General features: G+C 46.7%; 1 protein-coding gene and 1 long non-coding RNA gene across 7 annotated transcripts in view; one reads left to right on the forward strand and one right to left on the reverse strand.

The window, feature by feature from the left end:
- The window catches only part of LOC121021650 (uncharacterized), a 42389-nt gene that overhangs the window by 3998 nt on the left and 12462 nt on the right, over window positions 1-25929 (forward strand). The window contains exons 3-4 of one of the 6 annotated variants that reach the window (XR_005786628.1): window positions 18431-18576; window positions 25029-25095. This is a non-coding gene — a long non-coding RNA (uncharacterized LOC121021650). Of the gene's footprint in view, window positions 1-236; window positions 716-4308; window positions 5535-7678; window positions 7943-10825; window positions 11535-18430; window positions 18577-25028; window positions 25096-25929 lie in introns of those variants that run through there. The other 5 variants (XR_005786627.1, XR_005786626.1, XR_005786629.1 and 2 more) reach the window with 5 other exon arrangements.
- DSTYK (dual serine/threonine and tyrosine protein kinase) overlaps window positions 11189-25929 on the reverse strand; it is a 49571-nt gene continuing 34830 nt past the window's right edge. Inside the window, exons 6-13 of the mRNA XM_040462215.1 lie at window positions 25129-25305; window positions 24384-24513; window positions 23014-23170; window positions 22430-22562; window positions 20309-20422; window positions 18776-18890; window positions 15979-16113; window positions 11189-15563 (exon numbers count right to left, since the gene is read on the reverse strand). Coding sequence (XP_040318149.1) covers window positions 15376-15563; window positions 15979-16113; window positions 18776-18890; window positions 20309-20422; window positions 22430-22562; window positions 23014-23170; window positions 24384-24513; window positions 25129-25305 — 1149 coding nt within the window. The 3' untranslated portion in view covers window positions 11189-15375. The remainder of the gene's footprint in view (window positions 15564-15978; window positions 16114-18775; window positions 18891-20308; window positions 20423-22429; window positions 22563-23013; window positions 23171-24383; window positions 24514-25128; window positions 25306-25929) is intronic.

Raw genomic sequence — 25929 nt, forward strand, 5'->3', positions numbered from 1 at the left:
TTGGGAGCCTAGCAGAAGAAAAAGACAGTAGCAAAAAACCTAGTTAAATTCAAGAAAGGTCTTTAGTTAGGAGTATTGTAGCAACATTAATCTTTTTGGTTCTGATAATTGTACTATAGTTATGTAAGATGTTAACATTAGGGGAAGATGGGGGGGATATATGAAAACTCAAGACTTTTTGCAATTTTTCTGTAAGTCTAAAATAATTCAATATAAAAAGTTTTTTTTTTTAAAAGGACATTAACTCCTTCATCAGCTCTTATGAAGATGACTCACCAAGTCAAATGCACACTTTGTACAACGTTCTAGAAGATCATTGCCTAATAATAGAAAGGAAGAGACAAAAGACTTAAAAAGCCAACTTATTCACACTCAAGAAGCAATTCCACATAAAGTTACTGGATCTGAGGAGGGGATAAGAAGTAGGGGGGGAAAGGTGGAAAACATAACACTTGTCTAAGTTATGAATTCCAAAAACCAGCATCACTGATTCCAAGTTTTGACAATTCCTTTTGGAGGCTCTTCCTCCAGGTCCAGAACATGGAGCAGTTTCTTGGCAGGAGACCTGCACAGTCACCCAGGGCCCTACACTTGGAAGGGCTCCACCCTTGGTTTAAAGTTCTACTGTGGCAATCTTGAAATCCTTAATATTTTTTTTAAGTTTATTTATTTATTTTGAGAGAGACAAAGACAGCACAAGTGGGGAAGGGGCAGAGAGAGAGGGAGACCGAGGATTCCAAGCAGGTTCCACACTGTCAGCATGGAGCCCGATGCGGGGCTCGAACTCACGAAACCGTGAGATCATGACCTGAGCTGAAACCAAGAGTCGGATCATTAACCAATGAGCCACCCAGTCACCTTGAAATCCTTGATAATTTTTTAACAAGGGAGCCCTGTATGTTCATTTTGCACAGGGCCCCACAAATGAGGTAGCAAGTTCAGTGTGCCTCCACTTGTCAACCGTAAGTTAGCAGAAAGAGAAGCCTCACTCACATGATACACCCTATTCACGCCAGGCACAGTTGATTGCTCTGTGGATAAGCCCCTGACCCAAGCAGAACCCAATTAGACTCCTTTCCCAAGAATTTGGAATGAGGACTAAGTGACCCCCATAGTGTAGCACATCTCTTGAAGAGAGTAGATATGAATGAGAGGGCTATTGGCATCTAAAAATGGAAACCATGCTGGTTGGCTTCAGATTGAATAATAAAGCAGAGGTTCAGAAGCAAGTCAAAGATAACACTTTCTGCATCCAATTTGTTCCCGAGAACATGCTGCATTACGTCCTCTCCTGTGAAATATCCCTGGGCCTTTATAAAAGATAAGCTTTTTTGCTTGTGCTGTCCCAAAGCATTTTTTGATTACAGAGGTCCTAACTAATTCCACTCCCCGAGAATGCTCAGACCCCATTTGTGTTGGGAGGGAACACCTTCAAACTGAAAAGATTTAAAAACCATTTCTAAAACCAAAATAATCATTCAAAGTTGCTTTCAATAAAGAAAACCCACAGTTGCTCCTTTGAAAAAACAAAGGAAAACATTGCCTAAAGGAAAAGGTAACAATAACAATAAAAAACATTATGTGAAGATAGCAAGTTGGTTTCCTCGCAATTCTCTGACTCTCCAAGCCAGTGGAATCATTTTCATCATCTTTACTGGACTGGATGCTAATATACTTGATGAATTTCAAATTCAAGCCCTTTAAAAAACATTAGAGAAAGCCCCTAATGCCATTTTCACTGTAGTTTTTCCCCCCATTTACCCATTTTTCCTTCTGTACCCTCTAATTTTACCTTTTTTGTAAGGGAAACTTAAGACGACTTGTTATACAAGTCAGACTTCAAGCTCTGGGCACTTCAAGGAAAGAAAGCAACTGTTTGGCAATAAATCTGTACAGTGGGATGGAAGAAGAGTTTACTCCCCAATATCTCCACCCTCAGTGGATAAACAGAATCTATTCTGTAAATTCTATAAACAGAATCCAAAGTCTAGCTCATCCCAGGCCAGAATCCAAATACTGAGGGTGTTCATCTCATCTGCTAGGGGGTGTGGAGACTTCTGTTGTGGTGCTCCCAGAAACTGAGATGTTCTCTTTTAGAAGCTTATTCAGAGAACTTGAAAGGGCTCATGTCCAGAATACATAAAGATACACGAATCCATTTTTTTAAGCTCCACGCCCAATGCCAGGCTTGAACTCATGACCTCAAGATCAAGAGTCACATGCTCTACTGACCCAGTCAGCCAAGCGCCCTACAAATCCTTTTTTTTTTTTTTTTTTTTTTAACATAGGAGAGGGTGGGGCGTCTGTTTGGCTTAATCAATTAAGCGACTGACTTTGGCTCAGGTCATGATCTCATGGTTGATGATTCCAAGCCCCACATCAGGCTGTCTGCTGTCAGCACAGATCCTGCTTCAGATCCTCTGTCCCCCTCTCTCTGCCTCTCCCCTGCTTGCTTGCTCTCTCTCTCTCAAAAATAAATAAACATTAAAAAAATAAGTAAATAAGAAAAAAAGGAGAGGGGATCCTAGGTGACTCGATTAAGCATCTGACTCGATTTCGGCTCAGGTCATGATCTCACAGTTTGTGGGATCGAGCCACACGTCAGGCTCTGTGACGACACAAAACAACAACAAAAGAGACACCACCCAAAAGAATATATAAAAAGGATCTTCATGAAACTCTTATTCTCAGGGTTGTGAGCTTGAGCCAATTTTTTTGTTTGTTTAAGTTGGAGGAAAGTGCCTGGGTGGCTCAGTCGGTTGAGCAGCAGACTCTTGATTTCAGCTCAGGTAATGATCTCACAGTTGTGAAATCAAGTCCCAGTCAGGCTCCCTCTGAGCATGGGGCCTGCTTGGGATTATCTGTTTCCCTCTCTCTCTGCCCCTCCACTGCTCACACTCTCTCTCTCAAAATAAACATTAAAAAAAAAAAAGATGCTCAATCTCATCAATAATCAGAAAAATGCAAATTAAAGCCACAATGAGATATTTTACAACCACAAAGTTGGCAAAAAAGAGCACTCCAAAGTCTTGTGAGAGAATTCTCTCAAGAGTGTGAATCGGTACATCCGCATTGGAAAACAATTCATCATTATGTCGTGAAAATGAAGTTTTGTATGTATTATGACCAGGAAATTCTACTTATATATATATATATATGGAGGAAAAACTGTTGCACAACTGCATCAAGAGAGATGTACAAGCATGTTCATAGCAGTGTTGTTCATAATAACAAAACATGGGAAACAACCCAGCTAACTTGGACTCTGGAATGGATACATTATGATAAACTCCCTTGATGAACTATGAATGAAATGTAGCAATGATACACAGCTCATTTGACCTGCTACTGCTCATATCCTGAAACTCCTTCTCCAGCCACATTGGCACTTTCTTGTCACACAAACACGCTAAGCCCTTTTTTCATTTTTATTTTTTTAAGTAAGCTCTGCGCCCAATGTGGAGCTCAAACTCATGACCCAGAGATCAAGAGTCTCCTGGTCTACTGACGGAGCCGGCCAGGCTTCCCATTACACAGAGTTTTTATGGGAATGGTTGATTAACTTCTCAAACAAATATGTTTATATAATGTAGTATGTTGATTAATTCCTGATAGAGGACAATTTTGCTCTCTTTAAATAAACCTCTCTTGGTAATTAATTGTTCTTTTGAAATATGGCTGAATTTTTAGAGAATTTGCATCTTTAATTGGGATTGGTTTATACAGTTTTCACAGGATCTTTATCAGGTTTCACCATCGATATCACATTAACATCATAAAATGATGTTAATCATTTCAGCAATGTTAGCAATTCTTTTTTTATTCCTAGTTTAAATATTTATTTATTTATTTTTAATGTTAATTTATTTTTGAGAGAGACAGAGCGTGAGTGGGAGAGGGGCAGAGAGAGAGGGAGACACAGAATCCGAAGCAGGCTCCAGGCTCCGAGCGGTCAGCACAGAGCCTGACGAGGGGCTCGAACCCATGAATTGTGAGATCATGACCTGAGCCGAAGTCAGATGTTCAACCAACTGAGCCACCCAGGTGCCCCTAAATATTTTTTTAAGGCAAGAGTGAATGCCTTTATTTTTTTAACATTTTTTTTTCATGTTTATTGATTTTTGAGAGGACGTAAGCAGGGGAGGGACAGAGAGAGAAAAGGAGACGCGGAATCTGAAGCAGGCTGCATGCTGTCAGCAAAGCCCGATACAGGGCTCCCACTCACAAGTGGTGAGGTATGACCTGAGCCGAAGTCAGAACTTAACCGACTGAGCCACCCAGGTGCCCCAAATACACTTTATGTTTTAGGGCAGTTTTCGGTTGATGGCAGTACTGAGCAGAAGATAGATACAGAGCTTTACCACTGGCCCCCACACATGCATAGTCCCCCCCATTATCAATGGCCTCCACCAGAGGGGTATGTTTGTTACATTTGATGAACATATACATGTCATTGTATATGACATGTCATTATCACCCAAAGTTCTTAGTTTATATCACGGTTCACTCTTGCTGTTTGTTGTATATTCTGTGGGTTTTGACAAATACATAATGACATATAACCACCATTATAGTGTCATACAGTGTAATTTCACTGCCTTAAAAATCCTCTGGGCTGTGCCTACTTATCCTGCATACCCCCCAACCCCTGGCATCCAGTGATCCTTTTATGGTTTCCATAGTTTTGTGGGGGTTTTAGTTAGTTTGTTTTTTGTTTTGTTTTTTGCCTTTTCGAGAATGTTGTGTAGTTGGAATCATCCAATATGTCGCCTCTTCAGATTGGCTTCTTTTACTTAGCAAAATGCATTTAAGTGTCCTCCTTGCCTTTTCATGGCGTGACAGCTCATTTATTTTCAGCACCAAATAATATTCCATTGTCTGGATGCACCGGCAACGTTTATTTATCTGTTCACCTACTGAAGGAGATCTTGGTTGCTTCTAAGTTTGGCAATCAGAAACAAAGCTCCCCAAACATTCATGTGCAGGTTTTTGTGTGGATATACTTTTCACATCCTTTGGATAAATGCCAAGGAGTATGATCACTGGTTTGTATGGTAAGCATATGTTTAGTTTTCTACGAAACCACCAAACTGTCTTCCAGTTTTCATTCTCACCAACAATGAAAAGTTCCTCATTAGCTTGTGGTTTTGTCAGTTTTCTGGATTTTGGCCAATCTAATAAGTGCATAGTGGTATCTCTTGTTTTAATTTGCATTTCCCTGATGACATTATGTGGAGCATCTTTTCCTATGCTCATTTGCCATCTATATATCTTCTTTGGTGAGGTGTCTGTTCAGATCTTCTGCCTATTTTTAAATCAGATTGTTTTCTGTTGAGTGTTAAGAGTTCTTTATATATTTTGGATAGGTGTCCTTTACCAGATTTGTCTTTTGCAAACATTTCCTCCCAGTCTGTGGCTTGTCTTTTCATTCTCTTGACGGAGTTTTTCACATTTTAATTTTGACAAAGTCTAGTTTATCAATTCTTTTTTAGATCATGCCTAGTATTGGATCTAAAAGACCTTCATGTGCAAAGTCATCTGCATTTTTCCTATTTTAACTTCTAGGAAGTTTTTTTTTTTTTTTTAGTTTTTAAACTTTTATTTATTTTGAGAGAGAGAGACAGAGGTAGGGAGGGGCAGAGAGAGAAGGAGAGAGAGAATCCCAAGCAGGCGCCACACTGTCAATGTAGAACCTGATGCTCGAACCACAAGACATGACCTGAGCCGAAATCAAGAGTCAGACGCTCAATCGACTGAGCCACCCAGGTACCCCACTTATAGGAACTTTGTAGTTTTGCATTTTACATTTAATTTTGTGATCCATTTGGGGTTAACTTTTATGAAAGGTATAAGGTCTGTGTCTAGATTCATTTTCATTGAAGTAAGCTCTACGCCCAGTATGGGGCTGAAACTCACAACCCCGAGATCAAGAGTTGCATTCTCTACTGACTGAACCAGCCAGGCGCCCCTAGGTTCTTTTCTTTGCATGTGGATGTCCAGTTACTGCAGTACCACTTGTTGAAAAGACATTCTTTCTCCACTGTATTGCCTTTGCTCCTTTGCCAAAAATCAGCTGACCGTATTTATGTGGGTCTTTTTATTCTTTCACCAATACTACACTGTCTTGATTAGTGTAGCTTTTATAAGATTTTATTTATTTTTGAGAGAGAGAGAGAGAGAGAGAGAGAGCAAGTGGAGGAAGGGCAGAGAGAGGGGGAGAGAGAGAATCTCAAGCAGGCTCCGCACTGTCAGTGCCGAGCCTGATGTGGGGCTTGAACTCATGAACTGTGATCAGAGCCTTATCGTAAGTCACATGATGTCAATCCTCTGACTTTGTTCTTTTCCTTCAATATTGTGTTAGCTATTCTGGGTCTTTTGCCTCTCCACATAAACGTTACAGTTCATTTGTGGCTAGCCACAAAATAACTTATTAGGATTTTTGTTGGGATTGCATTGAAACTGCAAAGCAAGTTGGGAAGAACTGATCATGACGATACTGACTCTGCCTATCCATCAGTATGAATATCTCTCCACTTATTTAGTTCTACTTTAATTTCTTTCATCAGAGTTTTGTAGTTTTCCTCACAGAGATCTTCTACATACTCCTGTTAGATTTATACCTTAGTATTTAATTTTTGGGGTGCTAATTTAAATTGTATTATGTCTTTTAATTTCAAATTCTACTTGTTTATTGCTGGTATATAGGAAAGCAATTGACTTTTTTTTTTTAAGTTTTATTTATTTGTTTTGAGAGGAAGGGGGAGAGAGAGAGAGAGAGAGCGCACAAACAGGGGAGGGGCAGAGAGGGGGAGAGAGAGAGAATCCTAAACAGGCTCTGCACTGTCAGCACGGAGCCCAACACGGGGCTCAAACCCATGAACCGTGAGATCATGACCTGAGCCGAAATCAAGAGTTGGAAGCTCAACAGACTGAGCCACCCAGGCACCCCATCTTTTATTTACTTATTTATTTTTAGAGAAACAGCACAAGTGCAAAGGGGCAGAGAGAGAGGTTGACAGAGAATCCCAAGCAGGCTCTATGCCACCAGTGCAGAGCCCAATGCACAGCTTGAACTCACGAAACAGCGAGATCATGACCCGAGCCGAAACCAAGAATCAGACGCTTAACCGACTGAGCCACCCAGGCACCCCAAATTTTTTTTCTTTAACAGGCTCACTGGGGTGCCAGGGTGGCTCAGTCGGTTGCATCTGACTCTTGGTTTTGGCTCAGGTCATGACTTCATGGTCGTGTTGGGCTCTTTGCTGACCGCACACGGCCTACTTGGGATTCTCTCTCCCTTTCTTTTTGTCCCTCCCTCCTCATGTCTCTCTCTCTCTCTCTCTCTCTCTCTCTCTCTCTCTCTCTCTCTCTCAAAATAAATAAATAAACATTAGATGCAAATAAATGAAACAGGTCTACTCTCACAGGGTTTCTGCTCCTGGAAGCCAGCCCCCCCTTGGGTGTAGTCACTGAAATACAGTAGATTGCTAGCCTATGCCACCTTTCCTTCTCCTGGAGATTTTTCTTCTCCCTCTACTTTGGCTTCTTGAAGACCACTTGGAGCAGGAGTGAGAGAAGAGGGGTGAACAAGAGGAAAAGAGTGAATAAGGGAAGGGTGAGGAGGGTAAAGCATGAGGAGGGCCAGCCACAGGCTTGCTGAATCTTTCTCCCGGTCCAGGTACAAAGAGTGTGGCGCCCTTGCTTGAGTTCCTCGTCACATGTGGCCAGGACAGGGCTGCGAGCCAAGACAGCTAAGAGATGGGCCTGAGGCCTGTGCTGAGCCCAGTGAGGACATTCTTCCTGTCACCTCATGAGGGAGTGAAGCCCTTGGTAGTCGCCTGGAGATCTACCACGGATCCTATCCACTGATTCTCTGTGCGCCTGTGATATCCTTCCAATACCTATTTCCTTTCCCTTGAATTAGCCATTTCATTCGCTTTCTTTTTCTTTTTCTTTTTTGTCTGTTTAATATTTATTTGATTTTGAGGGAGCACAAGCGGGGGAGGGGCAGAGAGAAGGGGACAGAGGATCCAAAGTGGGCTGTGCACTGACAGGCTGACAGCAGTGAGCCCGACGTGAGGCTCAAACTCACAAGCCACGAAATTATGACCTGAGCTGAAGTCGGACGCTCACTCAACTGACAGAGCCACCCAGGTGCTCGTCATTCACTTTCTTAAATTGCAAGAAAAACAGATGTTCACACAATAACAGAAATGCAATACACTAAAGCTGGAGTTCTCTCCCTAGGAAAACCACTGTTATCAGTTTGATATGTGTATGTATCCTCACAAATTTTTTCTGTGCATATAGAGACAGAGATGGACTAGATCTCTATTTAATTTGGGATTATGGGAGACAGAAGGCATTTTTACCAAAAATAGGGAGTCATACGAAGTTACTTTTTTTTTTAACTTGTTTTAATGTGTATTTGTTTTTGAGAGACACAGAGACAGAGCACAGGCGGGGGAGGGGCAGAGAGAGAGAGAGAGGGAGACACAGAATCCGAAGCAGGCTCCAGGCTCCGAGCCGTCAGCACAGAGCCCGACACGGGGCTCAAACTCATGGATCACGAGATCATGACCTGAGCCAAAGTCAGACACTTAACCGACTGAGCCACCCAGGCCCCTCAAGGATGCACATCTTTTTCAAAATGTATTAGCGCAGGCACCTGGGTGGCTCAGTCGGTTGTGTCCAACTTCGGCTCAGGTCAGGATCTCACGGTTTGTGAGTTCAAGCCCCGTGTCAGGCTCTGTGTTGACAGCTCAGAGCCTGCTTTGGATCCTCTGTCTCCCTTTCTCTCTACCCCTCCCCTCCCCTCTCTCCCTCTCTCTCAAAAATAAACACACACACACAAATTTTTAAATGACAGTAATAACATGCATTAGTCGATTTGCTTGTAGATTTTTTTATTTCTTGATTTCTTCATGTATTAGAAATATGAACATTTTACGGGTACCTGGGTGGCTTGCTCAGTTAAGCATCCAACTATTGATTTTGGCTTAGATCATCTCACAGTTGTGAGATCAAGCTCCACATCAGGCTATGCACTGAGTGTAGAGCCTGCTTAAGATTCTCTCTCGCCCTGTCCCTCTGCCCCTCCCCTGTGCATTCTCAAAAAAAAAAAAAAATGAACATAATGATTATCAGTTATATACTGCAATCATTCTCTCCAAATTAGTGATTTATCTTAAATTTTTATTTTGGTGTCTTTGGCTGCATATACATTCTTTATACTTTCTGTGTTTTTTCTTTATGGCTGCTAGTTTCCTGATCACACTCAAGAAAGTTCTCCCTGTCCCCAAACTATACATGAACATATTTACATGCATTTTCCCCCAGAGGCACCATGGTGTAGTGGTTAGTTGTAGAAGGAGAAATTCTGTAGCTGGACCTTAGGTCCAAATCCCAGCTCTGGCATTTATCAGTTGCATAACCCTGGTTAATCTCTCTGTGCCTTAATTTTCTCATTAGTAAAATGGGGTTGTGGTGGTGGGGATTAAGTGAGTTTATATATGTAAAGCATTTAGAATAGTGCCTAGCATATAGAAATACTTTTTCCTTTATAGTTTTCTTTTTTTTACATTTAGATCTTTTTTTCTTTTGCGTGTTTTTTTTTTTTTTTTCTCAAGTGGATAGCCAGTTTTATAAAATAGTCTGGTTTTCCACTGATTTGAAATGCTACCTTTAGGGTATAGTGAGGAACAGCCCATCCCTAGGAGGGCCCTAAAAGGCCTCAACCAGTTCAGAGCCAATCATAACTGCACTTGAAAGGAGGTTGTTCACTTATTACTTTGTGGACTCCTTGGGATCCTGCTGAAGGCAGAAATTGTGAAATCGAATTTAACAATGTTCAGAAACTTGGCGGCCCCTCCCTCCCCTCTGAACTCCACCCAAACACAGGCCCAGGAAGGCCACCCCAGTAGCCCTACTCAAGGGAAAAAGCCTGAGGAGGGATGTGTTGTTGGGAAACCACGCCCACTCTAAAAATGCGCAAAACACAAGCTGTTTTCTGCAGCGTAATCATGGCAAGAGAAAAAGTGAAGCAAACTCAGTCGTGCTGAACTTTATACTAGAACAGAGAGTATGTACATATAAGATGGGAGGCACTTACTGTGAGGGTGGCTGGAGCTAGTGGAAAGTTTCTTCAGCCTAAGAGGCTCATCTGCATGAAACGTCTACTGTGTAGGGCCTGGCTGAGAACCATCCAGATTGAACTTCAGCTCCAACCCTGGCACCCAGAGTCCATCACAAACACGTCAACTGTATTTTAGGGTGTGCTGCCACCTCCTGGCCAAACTCGTGTTGCTGTCACATCACAGGCAGTTGTAGCAAAAAGTGACGCAGCCACACAAGTGCAATCCGGTAACCCCAAACACCACCAAACACACCCGCAAGCTGCTGGCTGACATCCGTGGTGACTACAGGTGGTGCCACTCAGCTGCTAGGGGTCTATGATGGGGCGTATTGGGCAAGCAGATCTGAACAGTGGGGTGAGCCTAAATAAAAAATTCAAATATCCTGGGGTGCCTGGGCGGGGATGGGGGGGTGTTCAGTCGGTTGAGCACCCGACTCTTGGTTTCGGCTCAGGCCATGATCTCACAGTTCATGGGTTCAAGTCCCACGTTAGGCTATGCACTGGCAGCGTGGAGCCTACTTGGGATTTTCCCTCTCTCTCTCTCTCGCTCTCGCTCTTTCTCTGCCCCTCCCACACTCTCTCCCTCTTGCTCTCAAATAAACTTAAAAAAATTTTTTTTAACCTTTTAAAAAGAAAATTCAAATATTCCAAATGCAGAAACACCAGTATATAGATTCCATTCTCTCACAGTGAAATAAAGAGGAGCCAGGCCCATGCCTGGGCTCAGCGCGCTGCAAGTTCATGCTGAAAAGAAACTGGAGAAAAGGCTGTGAATCCAGGAAGAGGCTCTGAAAAGTGAATTGCTATCACTCGACTTCGCCCGCATCTTCTCTGCTGTCCTACCTCCCATCCGCCTGCCCCGCCCTCTGGTAGCCATAAGGCCAGGCACCCAGAAGTCCAGAGCAACATGCCTGGGGCAGTAAGACGTTCCATCGCTCTCTAAGGCACACCGAAAGGCCTCTGACTGCCGAGGTCCCAGTGGAAACGGAACGAATAGGGGGCGTCTTCCTAACCTGGGGAGGGAAGGGAAAACAAAGCCAAGGAGATGTCAACTAAAACGTGAATGTGATCTTTATTATACAGCACATGTGGTATCTGTACATCCCAACAAGTATACAGGATACTCTATAAAACCAAACCTGACCACTCAAAGTTACACTGGACGAAGATTTAACCCAAAGTCACGTCTTGTAAAAACACAACGCGGTCCTGTGTGCCATGTTCCGGATCAAGGCAGCACAAGAAGGGAGAGGAGAAGGACTGGGTTTGGGCCAACGTAACATCCTCTGGTTATTGCACTTTCATTCTACACACTCAGTACGTTATGCTTTTATTAACACTGTAATAGACATTAGTCCTTTTGAAACAAATAAAAATATTACATAAAGGTAAAAGACAACAAGCCATCCAGACCAATTTTCTTTTCAACCCTCCGAGTCAGGTGGCCTCCCCCAACTCCAGGTATTCATATGGTCTCTACTCTCCTCTCAACTGGACTGGATGTTAACAAAGCAGATGTAGTTAAACATAAAACCCTTTTAAGAACAGTAGTGCTACTTGCAACCCCCAAAGGAGAGTGCGATACAAGTTTCTGAAGGTTACCCCCCCTCCCCCCTTTATCCACTTTGCCGCAGCACTGGCCCTAACCACTCCCCCCGGAGTTAGAAGGAGCAATCCACTTTTTTGTTGTTGTTTTAAAGAAAAAGTGGGTTACCTGATCCAGCAAATCCAAAAATCAAGCTTTGAAAACTCAAAGAAGCAACTAGTCTTTTGGCAAAGGACTCGTCAAGGGCCATTTATCCCGCTCTGAAGCAGTATGGACTCTGGCTGGAGTCTCCCTGGTTAGCCAGATGGGAGACCAGGCGTGCCTTCTCTCCAGAGCAAGGCCAGAGGGAATCTCTACTCCCCATGGGCTACTGTCATCACCGATCCCTCCTGGCTTCTCAGTGCTAAATACTAAGCCAATAACAATAATAATAATAATAATAAAGTGTCATGCAGTGCAGTTATCACTTTGGAGCCCTGCCACGCCAACCTCTTCTCTCATCAGGGAAAGACTTCTGGCCCCTCTTGGGCAGCTCAGGTAAAGATGCATCCAGATGCTGACAGGGACTGGTGGAGAGTTCTACCGTTCCCGTTTCCATCTGTCGTAGTTAATAACAGCCTTTCCTTCAACGTTTCCCTGAACTTTAGTGTTAAAAAATCAGGAGAAGCTGCTGTCTGGGCTCTGTTCCCTTGAAACTGATGGAGTCACAAGTGATTCTCTTTGGTCCAGAAAGAACCAACACTGCCCTCTTCCCCAGAGAAGCGGAAGGCTCGCTCAACCCGCGAGCCGCGTGCCTGTGGAAACCTCACCCAGGCGAGCATTCCTCAAGTCATGCCAGACTGCCCTCGCTGCCAGCTCCCTGGGCACAGTGTCAGCCACTCCGGGGCTCCGGGCTTCATCTATTTTTCTGATTGCTCTGCAAGAAGGTCCCTCACTCAGTTCTGAAGTCACGTAAGGGACCGGACTTCAAGCACGTTAAAAATGGCCAGGTGATCATTTTCGGGCTGGGGTAAACCGCCCTGATGAAGTGATTAGAAGGACAGAACACAGTGGGGGTCATTCTTCCATCCCGTCCTTCCTCCTCCGCAGCCACAATCTCACCTCACCACTCGGGAGCACATACAACCAAATCTAGGAGGGAAAATCTTCAGGACTTTGGTCTTGTCGAGCCCTCTATAGCCCAAGTGCGCCCCAGACTTCTTTGAATACCTAGTGTCTTCCCAAGTAATATACAGTACAGTACATTTCATGGCATCCCATCACCGTAGTAACAACGGGTGCCAAGGAACAAAGGATCCGAAATTAGCGGACAATGTTATAAAACAAAAGCAAAGTATGCAGCGTGTTATATATATGCACTCCTGCACTCAGCCTGCTGAGTGTTTAAATAACACCTCCAAATATCTATATGTGGACTTTGGCTGGCCTGGAGATTTTCAGGAATATTTTGCACCTTTCCTCAGAATACTTTTTTTTTTTTTTTAAATGAATTGTTAACACAACTACCGTCTTACTTAGCACTGGTCCCTCCCATCCTCCTTCCTCCTCACTCAGGCAAAAAATCTGCTAGGAAACTGGTGTCTGAGAGCTGACAAGGGACACTGGGTGGAGGACAAGCGACCCTCCCTCCCCGTGAATGGGGGTGGGAACGAAGACTTCGGAAGAATGTTAGGAATGGGACTTCAGCACGGAAGCAGATTCCTGATCCCAGCTAGAGTAAAGGAAGACCGGCTGCAAAAGGGAAGCACAGAAATCCTTTATGAAATCTCATACAGAACAGACACTGAGACTGTTTTTCCGGCAGGTAGACACTACTCACCTCTCCTTTTTAAACTTGAAATCTGGCTTCCTGGAAGCCCCATCATTGTTTCCAGAAGGACAAATGGGTTAACGTGACAAGAACAGAGTGATGATTTGAAGAAGTAAAGCTATACATAGGTGTTAAGAGACCTACCGAACATTCTACCAACACAAGGCTGGCGCTCACAGAACCCAAAGATACTGGGTGTCTCACTTTATCGTTTGCAAGTAGAAAAGTTTCAGCACTATGTGGAGTTTTTGAAGGGCTCCAAGTGCTTAGAGAGTTACTGTGCTCAAATGTATCATAATCCGAGCTCGGGATAGCCAAAGAGTTAAAACTGAACTTTAGATTCCATTTCTACTCCGTTAATGTTTAAGAGATGGTCATTCTCTCGGAAACAACCCTACAAAATTCCAGCAGCAAGTCCGCCCATTTTCTTACACATCTACTCAGGGACCTGCTTCACAGAGCTGGAGGTCAGGCACAAGGGACAGACCACAGTGCTTGGGGACTAGGCAGATGCGACAGAGCCTCCTCACCTCCACTGCCTCTTCCTTCACCTGCCTGGTTTTCTAAATCTAGAGGACCATTTTGGTGGAGAGAGGCTCGAAGTCAAGATCTGAGAGGCACCGATATTTAAACTGTTCCCCTTCAGAATTTCTTACCGTGCACATCTCCTGACAAATGCTCACACTGTGTGTGTCCCAACTGCAAGGGAGGGGAACCGCCCCAGAGGCTAACACACAGGGCGAGGAGCACACACAGAGCTACAAAGAGCATTCTTCTTTTTCATCTGGTGCTTGTCTTCTTGCCTTGTATTCAAAACAAGGTAAAAAGAAGGGACGAATTGCGAAAGAGATCTCGGTGAAAAATCTCACTGACCCAAGTTTAAAAACATCAGTGTGTTAGGTTCAAACACAAAAACGAGAGTTTTTGATTCTTTTAAGTTTCAGAAACAATGTGGTATCTTTCTAGTAGGTTTGCGTGGAAGCTCACGGCCTCCAGATCACTGCCCCTTCTCAGGTCTCACCAGATACTCCACATGGGTCAATGTTACTCAGACACTCATCCCCAGGTACCATGTTAACTGGACCTTCCCCATGTTGAAACCCAAAGGGTGGGGGGTAAACGTCAAGAATGAAGGGAAGAAAAAGAGATTGGGTCCTGGGGTTGCCAGTAACTCAAAATCCAATCGCATATGTATATATACACATATGCACACACACACATTTTTTTGCCTTTATGCGGCCTCTTGGTGATGTAACCCATGAAAGCTCCCCCAGAAGTCAGGGATATTCGGTCCCATCAATGTAAACACGCTGGCACCATAAGGAGCAGACAGCTCCGTTTCTAGCTCCCTTACCGGGGCCTCAGGCTGCTGTGACCTGAGGTCTCCGGCTGCAGGTAGCGGGAAGTTATTTTTTTGTTCCGATGTTCTTACAATCCCAGAACTAAGTTCATATTTTCCAGGGGTCCTGACGACTGGATAGAACCAGACTATTCCTAGCTAGAGCCGAAATTACAAAAATTCTAATTTTTAGTACTATCACCACCGCAGTGCCCCACTTGTCTTAGCAACATACAGTGAGCGGACGATGGTGACATTTGCCTCCTTTTCAGTTCTGGGGCTGGAACGTTGCATTCTTCAGTGTTTACGTGTCCCACACGATCTTGTGCGGACGGGATAGCGTGGGGCATCGGCGAGCCGCTGAACGCACCCCGACGACCAGCGAGCTCCTCGCTACCTGGCCGGCGCCTCTGCCTGGGAAGGTCTCAAGTTGCCCAGCGGGCATCAGTTCCCTCGGGAGCTCTCTGAATAAACGTCCAATTCTTCCCACGGCCAACAGGTGAGGGGAAGGAAAGAAACAGAGTAAAAGAGAAAGGTCTTTGCTTTCAAGTAGAGTCATCCAGTCCCCGGTTCGGCTGCTCCGAAGCGGACGCGCACAGCCGGTCCATGATGCCCCGGAGCATGGGCTGCACGATGCCCAGGAGGGGCCTCTGGGAAGGGTCGCCGTCCCAGCAGGCCTCCATCAGCTGCCAGCACTCCTCGTCGAACACAGGCAGACGCTCCGGCCGGGCCCCTGGAGACAGGCGCGTGGAAAGAAGACCAGAGTCAGCGACGGGGCCGGTGCCGCCACGAGGCCTGACCGGCTCGCAGACCGATGGCCCACGTGGGGCCCAGGAGTTCTGGCTTCGACTGCAGACACCTAGGTTAGAACCTGACAGTAACGGTGACAGAACACTGGAACGCACTGGCATAGGAAGTAGAAGAATTGGAAATTTTAAAGAAAAAAAGCCTTGACACGGTTCAGCGCAATGCTACCTGAAAGCAAAGGGGCGACCTCGGTGTCTTCCCTGGATTCCCTGACGGTACGTCGCCCTGCGGTGCGACGGCCGGAGCGGGTGACAGGAGGCCCGGCTGCAGGGCCTGGTCTCAGTCTCCCCTTGATGGGGGCCGGGGCGGGGTCGGGACAGGGTAGGGCTTGTGGCTCTTACCTCTTCGCACATTGTTCCAGAGATGGTCTTTGCTGGCACACCTCTCAAATGCTTCGGGGAGCTTGACAGAGCCCGAGCAGATATACCAGAAGAGGATGCCAAAGGCGTAGACATCGACGGAGTTGTCATATTTCCCTACAGCAAGAAAGGGCGACGGCAGTGAGCCGGGACAAGAGATCAGCTGTGCCCCTATAACTGGGTCTGCAGAGGTCATCACGCCTTTTTGTCTAAAGCTTTTAACAGCCATGATCTCCCACAGCAACCCCAGTAGACAGGACCGCTGACAACGCCCATCTTCTACCCAAAACCACAGCACAGGAAGGGCGATGCGAGACACCAGGATGGCCAAGACCAGAGCCTGACAGAGGAGAAGGAGGACAGGCCTCTGATTTTGATTGAACAGCCAAAAAGACCCATCCTGACGGGTCGGATTGGGGAAATAAGCTTGGGAAACACAGGTGGGTGAGCAGATTGGAACCAGAATGTAAAAATTTTTAAATTTTTTAAAAATAATTAATTTATTTTTGAGGGGGGGTGGTGGGGAGGGGCAGAGAGAGAGACAGAGTCCCAAGCAGGCATGCAGGAGCCTGATGCGGGGGCTCAAACTCACGAACTGTGAGATCATAACCTGAGCTGAAATCAAGAGAGTCAGGACGCTTAACCAACTGAGCCGCCCAGGCGCCCTTAGAATGTAAAGATTTTTTTAGTTTATTTTTTTCTTTCTGAGAGAGAGAGAGAGAAGGGAGAGGAGCAGAGAAAGAGAGAGAAAGAGAGAGAGAGAGAGAGAGAGAGAGAGAGAGAGAGAATCCCAAGCAGGCTCTGCACTGTCAGCACAGAGCCCAATGTAGGGCTCGAACTCATGAGATCATGACCTGAGCCTAAATCAAGAATTGGACACGTAACCGACTAAGCCACCCAGGCACCTCAGAATATAAAGATTTTTAAAAGACAGAAAAGTCTGGATTCAATGGGCAGCATGAGGTCCTTTAGGTTTTAGGGCAGGAGGTGACACGAAGAACCTATTTTAGAAAGATTCTTCTGACAGCAACTGGATGGACTGCAGAGAATCAAGGGAAGTGAAATACCAAGCAGCCAAAAGAAAACAACCGTGGGGGGGGGGGGGAGAAATGTTCCAAGAAGTGAATTTCGAGAAAGAAAACGACTGTATGCTGAGTCCACCGTGGGTCCCGCTCACCCCCGCCCTCACGCGCATCACTCAGGGAAGGGCCGGGGCCGGACCTGTGTGTGAGGCCAACGAGAGCAGGCCACGTACACGGCTCATTTTAACTCTTCCCCACGCTGATGAAGGGCCTGCCGGGACTGTCCCCTCTTCCCTGGCACGGACACGACCCATTCCCCCGCCAACCCCTCAGGCTCAAACTCTCGAGTCCTCGTCTGGTCATCCTTTGCTGTTCACCATCGATACCTAGTTAACCACAAAATCCCACCCGTTCCTCCCGTGAACTGATCCTGAATCCGGCACGGCTTTTTTGTGTCAGTGCTGCTACCAGCCTGATCCTGGAGACCCAAACCCCTGGTCTGCCTGCCTTGGTTCTCGCCCCGCAAAGCCCCTCCACCTTCCGCTGCTAAGCTGACCTTCCGTGAACGTGTCCTCATCCCCCGCCTGCACAGTTCTTTTTTTCAAATTTTTAGAATTATTTTTGAGAGAGACAGAGAGAGAGAGAGCAAGTGGGGAGGGGAAGAGAGAAGAGGGACAGAGGATCCAAAGCAGGCTTGTGCTGACAGCAGAGAGTCCTATGTGGGGCTTGAACTCGCAAATCGTGAGGTCATGACCTGAGCCTAGGTCAGACGCCTAACAGACTGAGCCACGTGGGCGCCCCAAAAGCTCAAGTTCCAATATTTCTTCCACAACGAGACTTTCTTCCTCGGTGTGGATTTCAAGCTCGGTGTGTTTCATCTCCAACCTTGTTTGCTTTTACTCCCCACAGGGATTTGTGCCCTGTCAGGCAATTTTCCTCATACTTCCCTTTCCCCAGCCTCCAGAATGTTCTCTCCTTCCAGACACCTGGTTAGATTCTAGAGCCAGAAAGACCTAGATTCCAATCCCAGCTCCATCATTTCTAGCTCAGCATTGTGGGGTGGCTTTCTGATGTTCACCAGTCTGGACTTAACTTTACCCGTGACATGGGCACAAAAATGCATCAGCGGCAGCACAGACTTGCTGTGAGGATTAAATGGAACAAAATATATGAAAAACCGTACTCACACTGCCTAGCTCCAAGAACATGCTTAATAGCAATGCCCTGCCCACATACCAATTTTTCCCGACTTGACTCAAGTCCTACCCCAAATCTCAACCATAAAACTGTCAAACATTTCAACCTTCACTTACCACCTGTCTGAACACCAGCATCACATCATGTAGCACCCGATTTAGCACCTGGTCACACAGTCTGATGCTGCTTCCTAATTATTTAACCTCTCTTAATAGATCTCTGTCATCAGCGAGTTCATTGATGATCAGGGCTAACTCCTGATGTACAGAAGTTCTTCAATCAGGACTTTATGATCAACTAACTGGTTGATTATGGCAACCACAGCACGAATAGCCCAGAGAAACGTCCAAAAGCAGACTCGGTGACTCCTAGTTACACTTCTCCTTCTCACCCCTTCACCTCCTCACCTTCCCCCTACCTGTCTTTAGGTTTCCCCTCCCCTGGCTCTCCCTTGCCCGCCCCAGACCGGCCGGTAGTACTTGTGGATACTACTTAAGCAAGAGGTAGAACTCATTAAAGCATGGAGCCCTGCTGAGGCCCACTCCCGCCCTGCAGCTTACCTGTGAAAAGTTCAGGGGCCATATGGATTGGTGTCCCCACAATGCTGCCTGACATCATGGCCTCTGGCTTGCAGAACCCTAAGTCAGTGATCTTGGCACGGTTCTGCTTGTCCAGCTGCCAACAAAGCAGGGCAAGAGTCAGCCTGCGTCTGACCCTGCACGTAACGCTCGGGGGCACACTCAAGCTCAGGGGCACACTCAAGCTCTGAAGCGGGTGTCTACTTCCCAGTAGCGCTTCCTCAACCCTGCTTCCCGCCTCCCTGTCTCCAGACTCGTTCCCATTCCCATCTTCCCCCCAGACTGTAAGCAACCTAAGGGCAGGGGCTGCCTTTTTCGTCTTTGTATACCTAGCGCTTAGCACACTGCCCGGCACATAGCAGGAACTTAGTAAGTCTAGGAAGAATGAATAAGTGAAGGACACGGAGGAAAGGATTTGGGTTCCTGATTATTCTTCTCTGACCTCCAGACCCCAGGGCAGAAAGTTGCTAAGTAAGAAGGCTGAGGTCCTCTGGTGAGCTGAGGAGAGTTTCCTGAATTCCCTGCAGTTTCCTTTCCTAAAGGCCCAAGAGAATAAGTCTACGTCTCATTTGACTACAGATAAGCCTCTTAGGTTTCGGCCTATGATTTTAGGACGATCTTTCCCTTCCCCCCCAAACTGCTGTCATCTCTCTGTATGTACCTGTTGCCAGAAACACCTCAGTGATAATGCAACACAGTGTCAAGAGAATATGTCAGAGGAGTCTCTACAATTGAGACAACGGAACATGACCACCTTACCTTTAAGGTGCATTTACCCATCTCAGCCCTCATCCAGCACCTGTGATCAAACCCTAAGCAATAACAAGACCTGGAAGCCTCGAACACATCGTCACAAAAGCACAAAAGAGCAGAAAGACTATTCCAGATTAAAGGAGGATAAAAAACATGACAGTAAAGTACGCTGTACGACCCTTGGAGCGAACCCTGGATCAAACACACAAACAAATGACCGTATTCGGGTAACTAAACATATTTGGGACAACTGGGAAATGTTACTATAGACTGCATGTTAACTAACAGCATTATACCAATGTTAAATTTCTTTGGTGTGATAATGGCATTTTAATTACACAGAAGAGTGTCCTTTTTAGGAGATACAAGCTCAAGTACTTAGGAACGTGTTATCTGCAACTTACTTTCATATACTTGAACAAAGAGTGTGCGTACGTGTGTGCGAGACTGAGGAACAGAGAGAGACTAACCCAGGAGAAAGAGACTATGAATCCGGGTGAACCGTATGTGGTCGTTGTACCACTCTTTTCTCTTCTGTAAGTTTGAAGTTTTTCAACAGTGTTCGGAGGAAAAGCCTTAAGCAACGTACGCTCAGTCTATGATGCGGCTTCACGCTCCCCAAGCATTATGTCTGAGATCCCATCAATCCACTGTTCTTCCGGCAGCCTCTTCCTATGATCAAACTCACATTCATGCGGACCCTCCCAAGGTCACTTAACCCACGGAGGCGGGGCGTTATCTCGGGGAAACAGCTCTACTCACCAGGACATTTTTTAGCTTGATATCACGGTGGACAAGTCCCTGGCTGTGCAGGAAGCGGATTCCTTCCACCACATCTAGTGCTATCTGTAGACGTGTCTCCAGCGTCAGCCCAGCCTTGGGGAGACAAAAGGGCTCACGTGTCACTAACAAGACAACTCCTCAGTCCAACCTGCTTAAACCAACTAAGAGTTCCTTCTGCGGGGCACTGAGAGTCTGCCTGCACTAGGGCACACAGGACAAGTGCAGAGAGTAGATGGGAAGAAGGGAAGAGGAAAGAAGTTAGGAGGAGGAGGCTGAGGGGTTGCCCCAAACAGGACTACAAGAGGCACAGTCCAACAACTGAACGCATGAGTTCATTTCCATCCCCTACCCCCAACAAACTCTGGAACTGCCCTTGAGACCCAGAGTACTTCCGGGTCTCAGGGTGTGTGGCTGGCTAGGTCAGCGGAGCATGTGACTGCTGGTCTCGGGGTTGTGAGTTTGAGCCCCACGTTCGGCAGAGAGATGACTTAAAAATTTTTTTAAGTAAGAAAATAAAAACATATTTTTTACGAAAAAGGTATTTCTAGGTTTCTCAGGCAGAATGACCTCTGCTGCACTGTAAGCCTCATTGGCCCACGTTTGGCTTTACAGATTCAAATATCAAACTCACACATCTTACTTGTACCGGGCCTCCAACTTAGGGTCTCCTGAATTCCAGAGGACATTACATCACTCATCCAGAAGGTGAGATTCAGTTTTCTAGCCCTCTTGTGGGAAAGCATCAGACAGTGCTGAGCTTAACTCCTCTGAAATGAAGAGGGAGAGCCACCGGGAGAGTCATTTTCTCGACCCTATTGAGTTTCCACGGCTCCTGCAATGATTTCTAGCGATTCCTGTCTTATATCTGGAAGCGTCCGCATAAACTGGCATGAGAGGCATCTGTGAGAAGGGACCTACCCACATGCACTGGGGTTAGCTTCCCCCAGCCCCACTGAGCCCCGGTGTAGGGACCAGAGAAACGGGCATCTCTACTTCCCTTGCTGCTTTGGGCGAGGGAAACTGAGCATCCAACTGACCGTATCTCCTCTTCACTCAAAATCTTTCAACAGCTTTTCAGGGTCTAGACTGCGATTTGAATTCTATGGAAATTCTTTTTAAAAACAAAATTTTTTTTAATGTTTATTTATTTTTGAGACAGAGGGAGACAGAGCATGAGTGGGGGAGGGGCACAGACAGACGGAGACACAGAATCTGAAACAGGCTCCGGGCTCTGAGCTGTCAGCACAGAGCCCGACGCGGGGCTCAAACCCATGAACCGTGAGATCGTGACCTGAGCTGAAGTCGGCCGCTCAACCGACTGAGCCACCCAGGCGCCCCTGTGTGGAAACTCTTAATTCTGGTGTTCTACAATTTGTTCTCAACATGTCTTTGCACATCACGCTCCCCTAGTCCCAGACAGCTGCTCCAACACGACCAGTGTCCTTCAGGTGGAGGGCATTACACTCCTCCTTCCCCCTAGCGTGGCCTCTTCCTTCTACCAAATTTTACCCATCAAGGTATATTTACCAAACTCAAATCCTCATGACATACTCACTGACTACAAGTCTCTTAGAAGCTTCTGACAATTAGACTTTTTTTTTGTTTTAAGTGAGCTCTCCACCTGAAGTGGGGCTTAACTCCTAACCCCGAGATCAAGAGTCACACGCACCACTGGCCGAGCCAGCCGGGGGCCCCTGGCAATCACACTTCCTGATATCCCCTTCTGGTGCTTAATACAGGCTCTTGGACAAAAAGGAGTCACTGATAAATACTGGCTGGTTAAACGACAAAAATTGGCTCATCCCTCGAGAGCGACAAAAGGAGGAAGAACAGCAAAGTTATAGGACGCTTTTCCGCTCCTCCGCGTAGTCTAGGTTTGTACCACCATCACCAGAGGTGACGGTGGCGAACTGGCAGCGTTCTGGGCCGAAAATCAGACTCTGAGAAGTCTGTGAGGTTTTTCTGGATTGGGGTAATCAAGCTTGATTATTCCAACAACGTCTCGTGAAAGCTAGAAGGTCCGGACAGACAAGGAGGGATGACAGGCCGGGGAGGACCCCGTGGCTCCGGCTGCGCGGTCACCCCCTCGCCCCGCCTCACCTTCAGCCCGGTGTAGAGGTCCCGGTGCAGCCTCTCCATGATGAGCAGCACGGCGATGCTGGAGCCGCCGCCATAGCCGTAGTCGATGACTGAGCCGTGGAGGTCCACCAAGCGCTCGTGCTTCGGCAGAGACCTGGTGGGAACGAGAGAGGCCGCGGCTGCCGTGCTCCGGTCTCACCCTGCACAGCGTGCCGCCACATGGGAAGGGATACCCCAGAGACCACCCTCAGTCCAGGTCCAGGGGGAGCGGCCCTCGGTACAGAGGAAAGGGAAAGACAATGGCCTCCAGTGAGGACAAAGCGTCACAGAATCTAGAGACGGACAGGCCGCAAGGACTAAGGAAGAAGTCCAACGGGAGACGGAGTCTGTGAGAAATCAGGATGGCGGGGAGAGGGCAAGCAAAGCCACTGAAGGCCTGGCAGAGAGCACGTGACTGGAACAAACCCAGAAATACTGTCCACGACACCCTGGGGCACAGGAATGGAGAGACCAGGGACGCTGCAGCTCTTGGTACAAAAGTTGTGTCGGCTTCTGGCTTCTTCTCTGGATCTTTTCCCACAGGGATGAACGACAGGAGAACCCACCTCATGTAGTGAAACTCCAAAGCCAGGTCATTCCAGTGCTTCTCATCCGGAGGGACGACCGACTTGAGGGCACACGGGAAGTGTCCTCCCCAGTTGTCACACAGGTACACCACACCGTACTGGCCCCGGCCCAGTTCCTGACCCAGTTTAGGTTTACCTATGAAATACGGAGACAGGGATGAGGCAGGAGGAATGGGAGCCTGCTGGTCAACCTCCCTAAGATTCTTTTTTTTTTTTTTTAAGTTTTTTTAACATTTATTTTTGAGACAGAGAGAGACAGAGCATGAACGGGGGAGGGTCAGAGAGAGGGAGACACAGAATCTGAAACAGGCTCCAGGCCCTGAGCTGTCAGCACAGAGCCCGACGCGGGGCTCAAACTCACAGACCATGAGATCATGATCTGAGCCGAAGTCGGCCGCTTACCCGACTGAGCCACCCAGGCGCCCCAGCCTCCCTAAGATTCTTGGATGTGTGCGGTCCCTGGCCGGCTCGGTCAGTGGAGCGTGTGACTCTTGCTCTTGGGGTTGTGGGTTCGAGCCCCACGTTGAGTGTAGAGATTACTTAAAAATAAAACCTTAAAGACTGCCTATGAAGAAAATATATATCTTGTTTAAGAAAAAAGGAGAAAAAAAAAGGATTCTTAGACACAGACCTAAAAGTAGGAAGTTGTAATTCTGACAGTACTGGAAACTAGTAGAAAGTACCCTAACTGGTCTGATTTATTTTATTTATTTATTTATTTATTTTTGAAAGGGGGGGAGGGGCACAGAGAGAGGCAGACACAGGATCTGAAGCAGGCTCCAGGCTCTGAGCTGTCAGCACAGAGTCTAACGCGAGGCTTGAACCAATGAACCACAAGATCATGGCCTGAGCTGAAGCTGGACACTTAACTGACTGAGCCACCTAGGTGTCCCCTAACTGGTTTGATTTAAATAAACCTGTCATGTCACTTGAACTATACAAATAGCGGGACCGGGGCGCCTGGGTGGCTCAGTTGGTTAAGTGTCCAACTTCGGCTCAGGTCACAATCTCGCGGTCCGTGAATTCGAGCCCCACGTCGGGGTCTGTGCTGACCGCTCAGAGCTTGGAGCCTGTTTTGGATTCTGTGTCTCCCTCTCTCTCTGCCCCTCCCCCGTTCATGCTCTGTCTCTATCTGTCTCAAAAATAAATAAACGTTAAAAAAAAAAAATTAAAAAAAAAAAGAAATGGATTCTGTAACAAACAGTGGGACCAAACAGACTTTAGGGTTTCAAAAACACATCAGTGGGTGCTTAGGTAGCTTTGCAAGGAAGCAGCGCTAGAGGTAGAACATGCGAACGCCAGGTATCCAGAAACTTCTCCCAATTTACTTGGGAAAGACAGGGACTCACGATGTAGCAAGACATCCTGTAAAGAGCGGCTTTCCAGAGAAAGGCGAGCCAGGCGGGGGGCATGATCCTTGCGAACCTTCAACCAGAGATCTTCTGTTTTCTCCAACCGACCTGAGTGGCCAGCTTCTAGCTGGAAGAGAAACAGAAAGAAGACACGTGACTTTCCAAGTCCCTAGTTTGGCTTCCTCACCTATTATATGGGGACAATAATATCTACCTGCTGAGGACAACTGAGAGAGTTACACAAGCTGTGCAGAACACGGCTCCGACACTGGCATACAGTGAGCTCTCGATAAATAACCACTTTGCCTCCTGGATGCGCCATCTCCACACCCTCCCCTCTATACACACGTACACACATGTGCACGCGTGCACGCGCACACACACACACGCACACTCTGAGGGGACAAGCACGTCACATAACTGTGAACCAGTGTGAAAGTTACAAAGTCGTCCTCCTCTGTGACTCATTTCTAAAATACTAAATAAATAAAATTCCTACCCCTTGATTTTCATTCCTCACTCAATGAAAATGGGGAGAAATTAACTGAGTTCCCTTCCTGTTCCCAAGAGTTAGAAAAATCTCCACATGAGAAATGTACTGATGAAACTTCCTAAAACATGATATTATCCTTTAACATACAGGAAGAAGATACACTGATGATCTTAGAAAAATTACACCCAGAGCAGTGGGCAAAATATTGCTCGACAGGTAAGGCTCTTCTCTCTCTTCCGACGTACGCACCTGCCGCAAGGAGGCTGCAAAAGCCTCATGAGAACTGTTGAGTCGGGTCCGGAACTGGCTGCAAATGCTCTTGGCCAATTTAGAGGCACTGAGGCTCTCGATGGCTTCCTGGGCCACCTTCCTCTTCCATTCCAGTGTGATGGCGGGTGGGCTCACCCATGTGATACGCTGGATGATCTGCGGGAAGAAGAGAGGAAGAACATGCAAGGGTGGGGACAGGAGCCACCAGAAAGAGCCAACGCCCTTCCCCTCTGGGCTACCCACTCGTTAGGAGCAGGCTAGTAAGGAAGCAGCCACGTGAAGGCCAAGATTCCTCTCCCATTCCACCTACCTCATAATCAGGGCTCAGACCAAAGGAAAGCATCAAAGAACACTAGGCCTAGTCTATGGGCTCACAAACCCTCACTACATACAGTCAGCGCTGGGGGCGCCCGGAATTCCCTTTCTGAACTCAGTATGGAATAAGAGCCACATCAAATTCCAGAAAAGAAACCACACAAATGGCCTCTGGCAGGAAAGCCTGATTCTGAGAAAACATTTCGGCTGGGGAGAAAGGAATCTGAAGAAGCTAGTGAAGGAGAGTCTTAGGGCTGCATAAAATATTTAAACGCACCATTCTCAAGCGTTAAAGTGGCTCCGTTCCTAATTATCTCAGAGCTGGCATAAACCAGAACTGTCCTGGGCAGGCAAATCGGGACAAACGGCCACCTACCTACACCAACAGAAGATCCTAGACATCAGCTGCTATTGGGGTGACTAAGGTTCTGAGCCAACCAGGGCCAGAGAATGTTTCTCTAAGCA

The sequence above is a fragment of the Herpailurus yagouaroundi genome, unplaced genomic scaffold (assembly GCF_014898765.1).
Source record: "Herpailurus yagouaroundi ecotype Mexico unplaced genomic scaffold, PumYag 308, whole genome shotgun sequence".
NCBI lineage: Eukaryota > Metazoa > Chordata > Mammalia > Carnivora > Felidae > Herpailurus > Herpailurus yagouaroundi.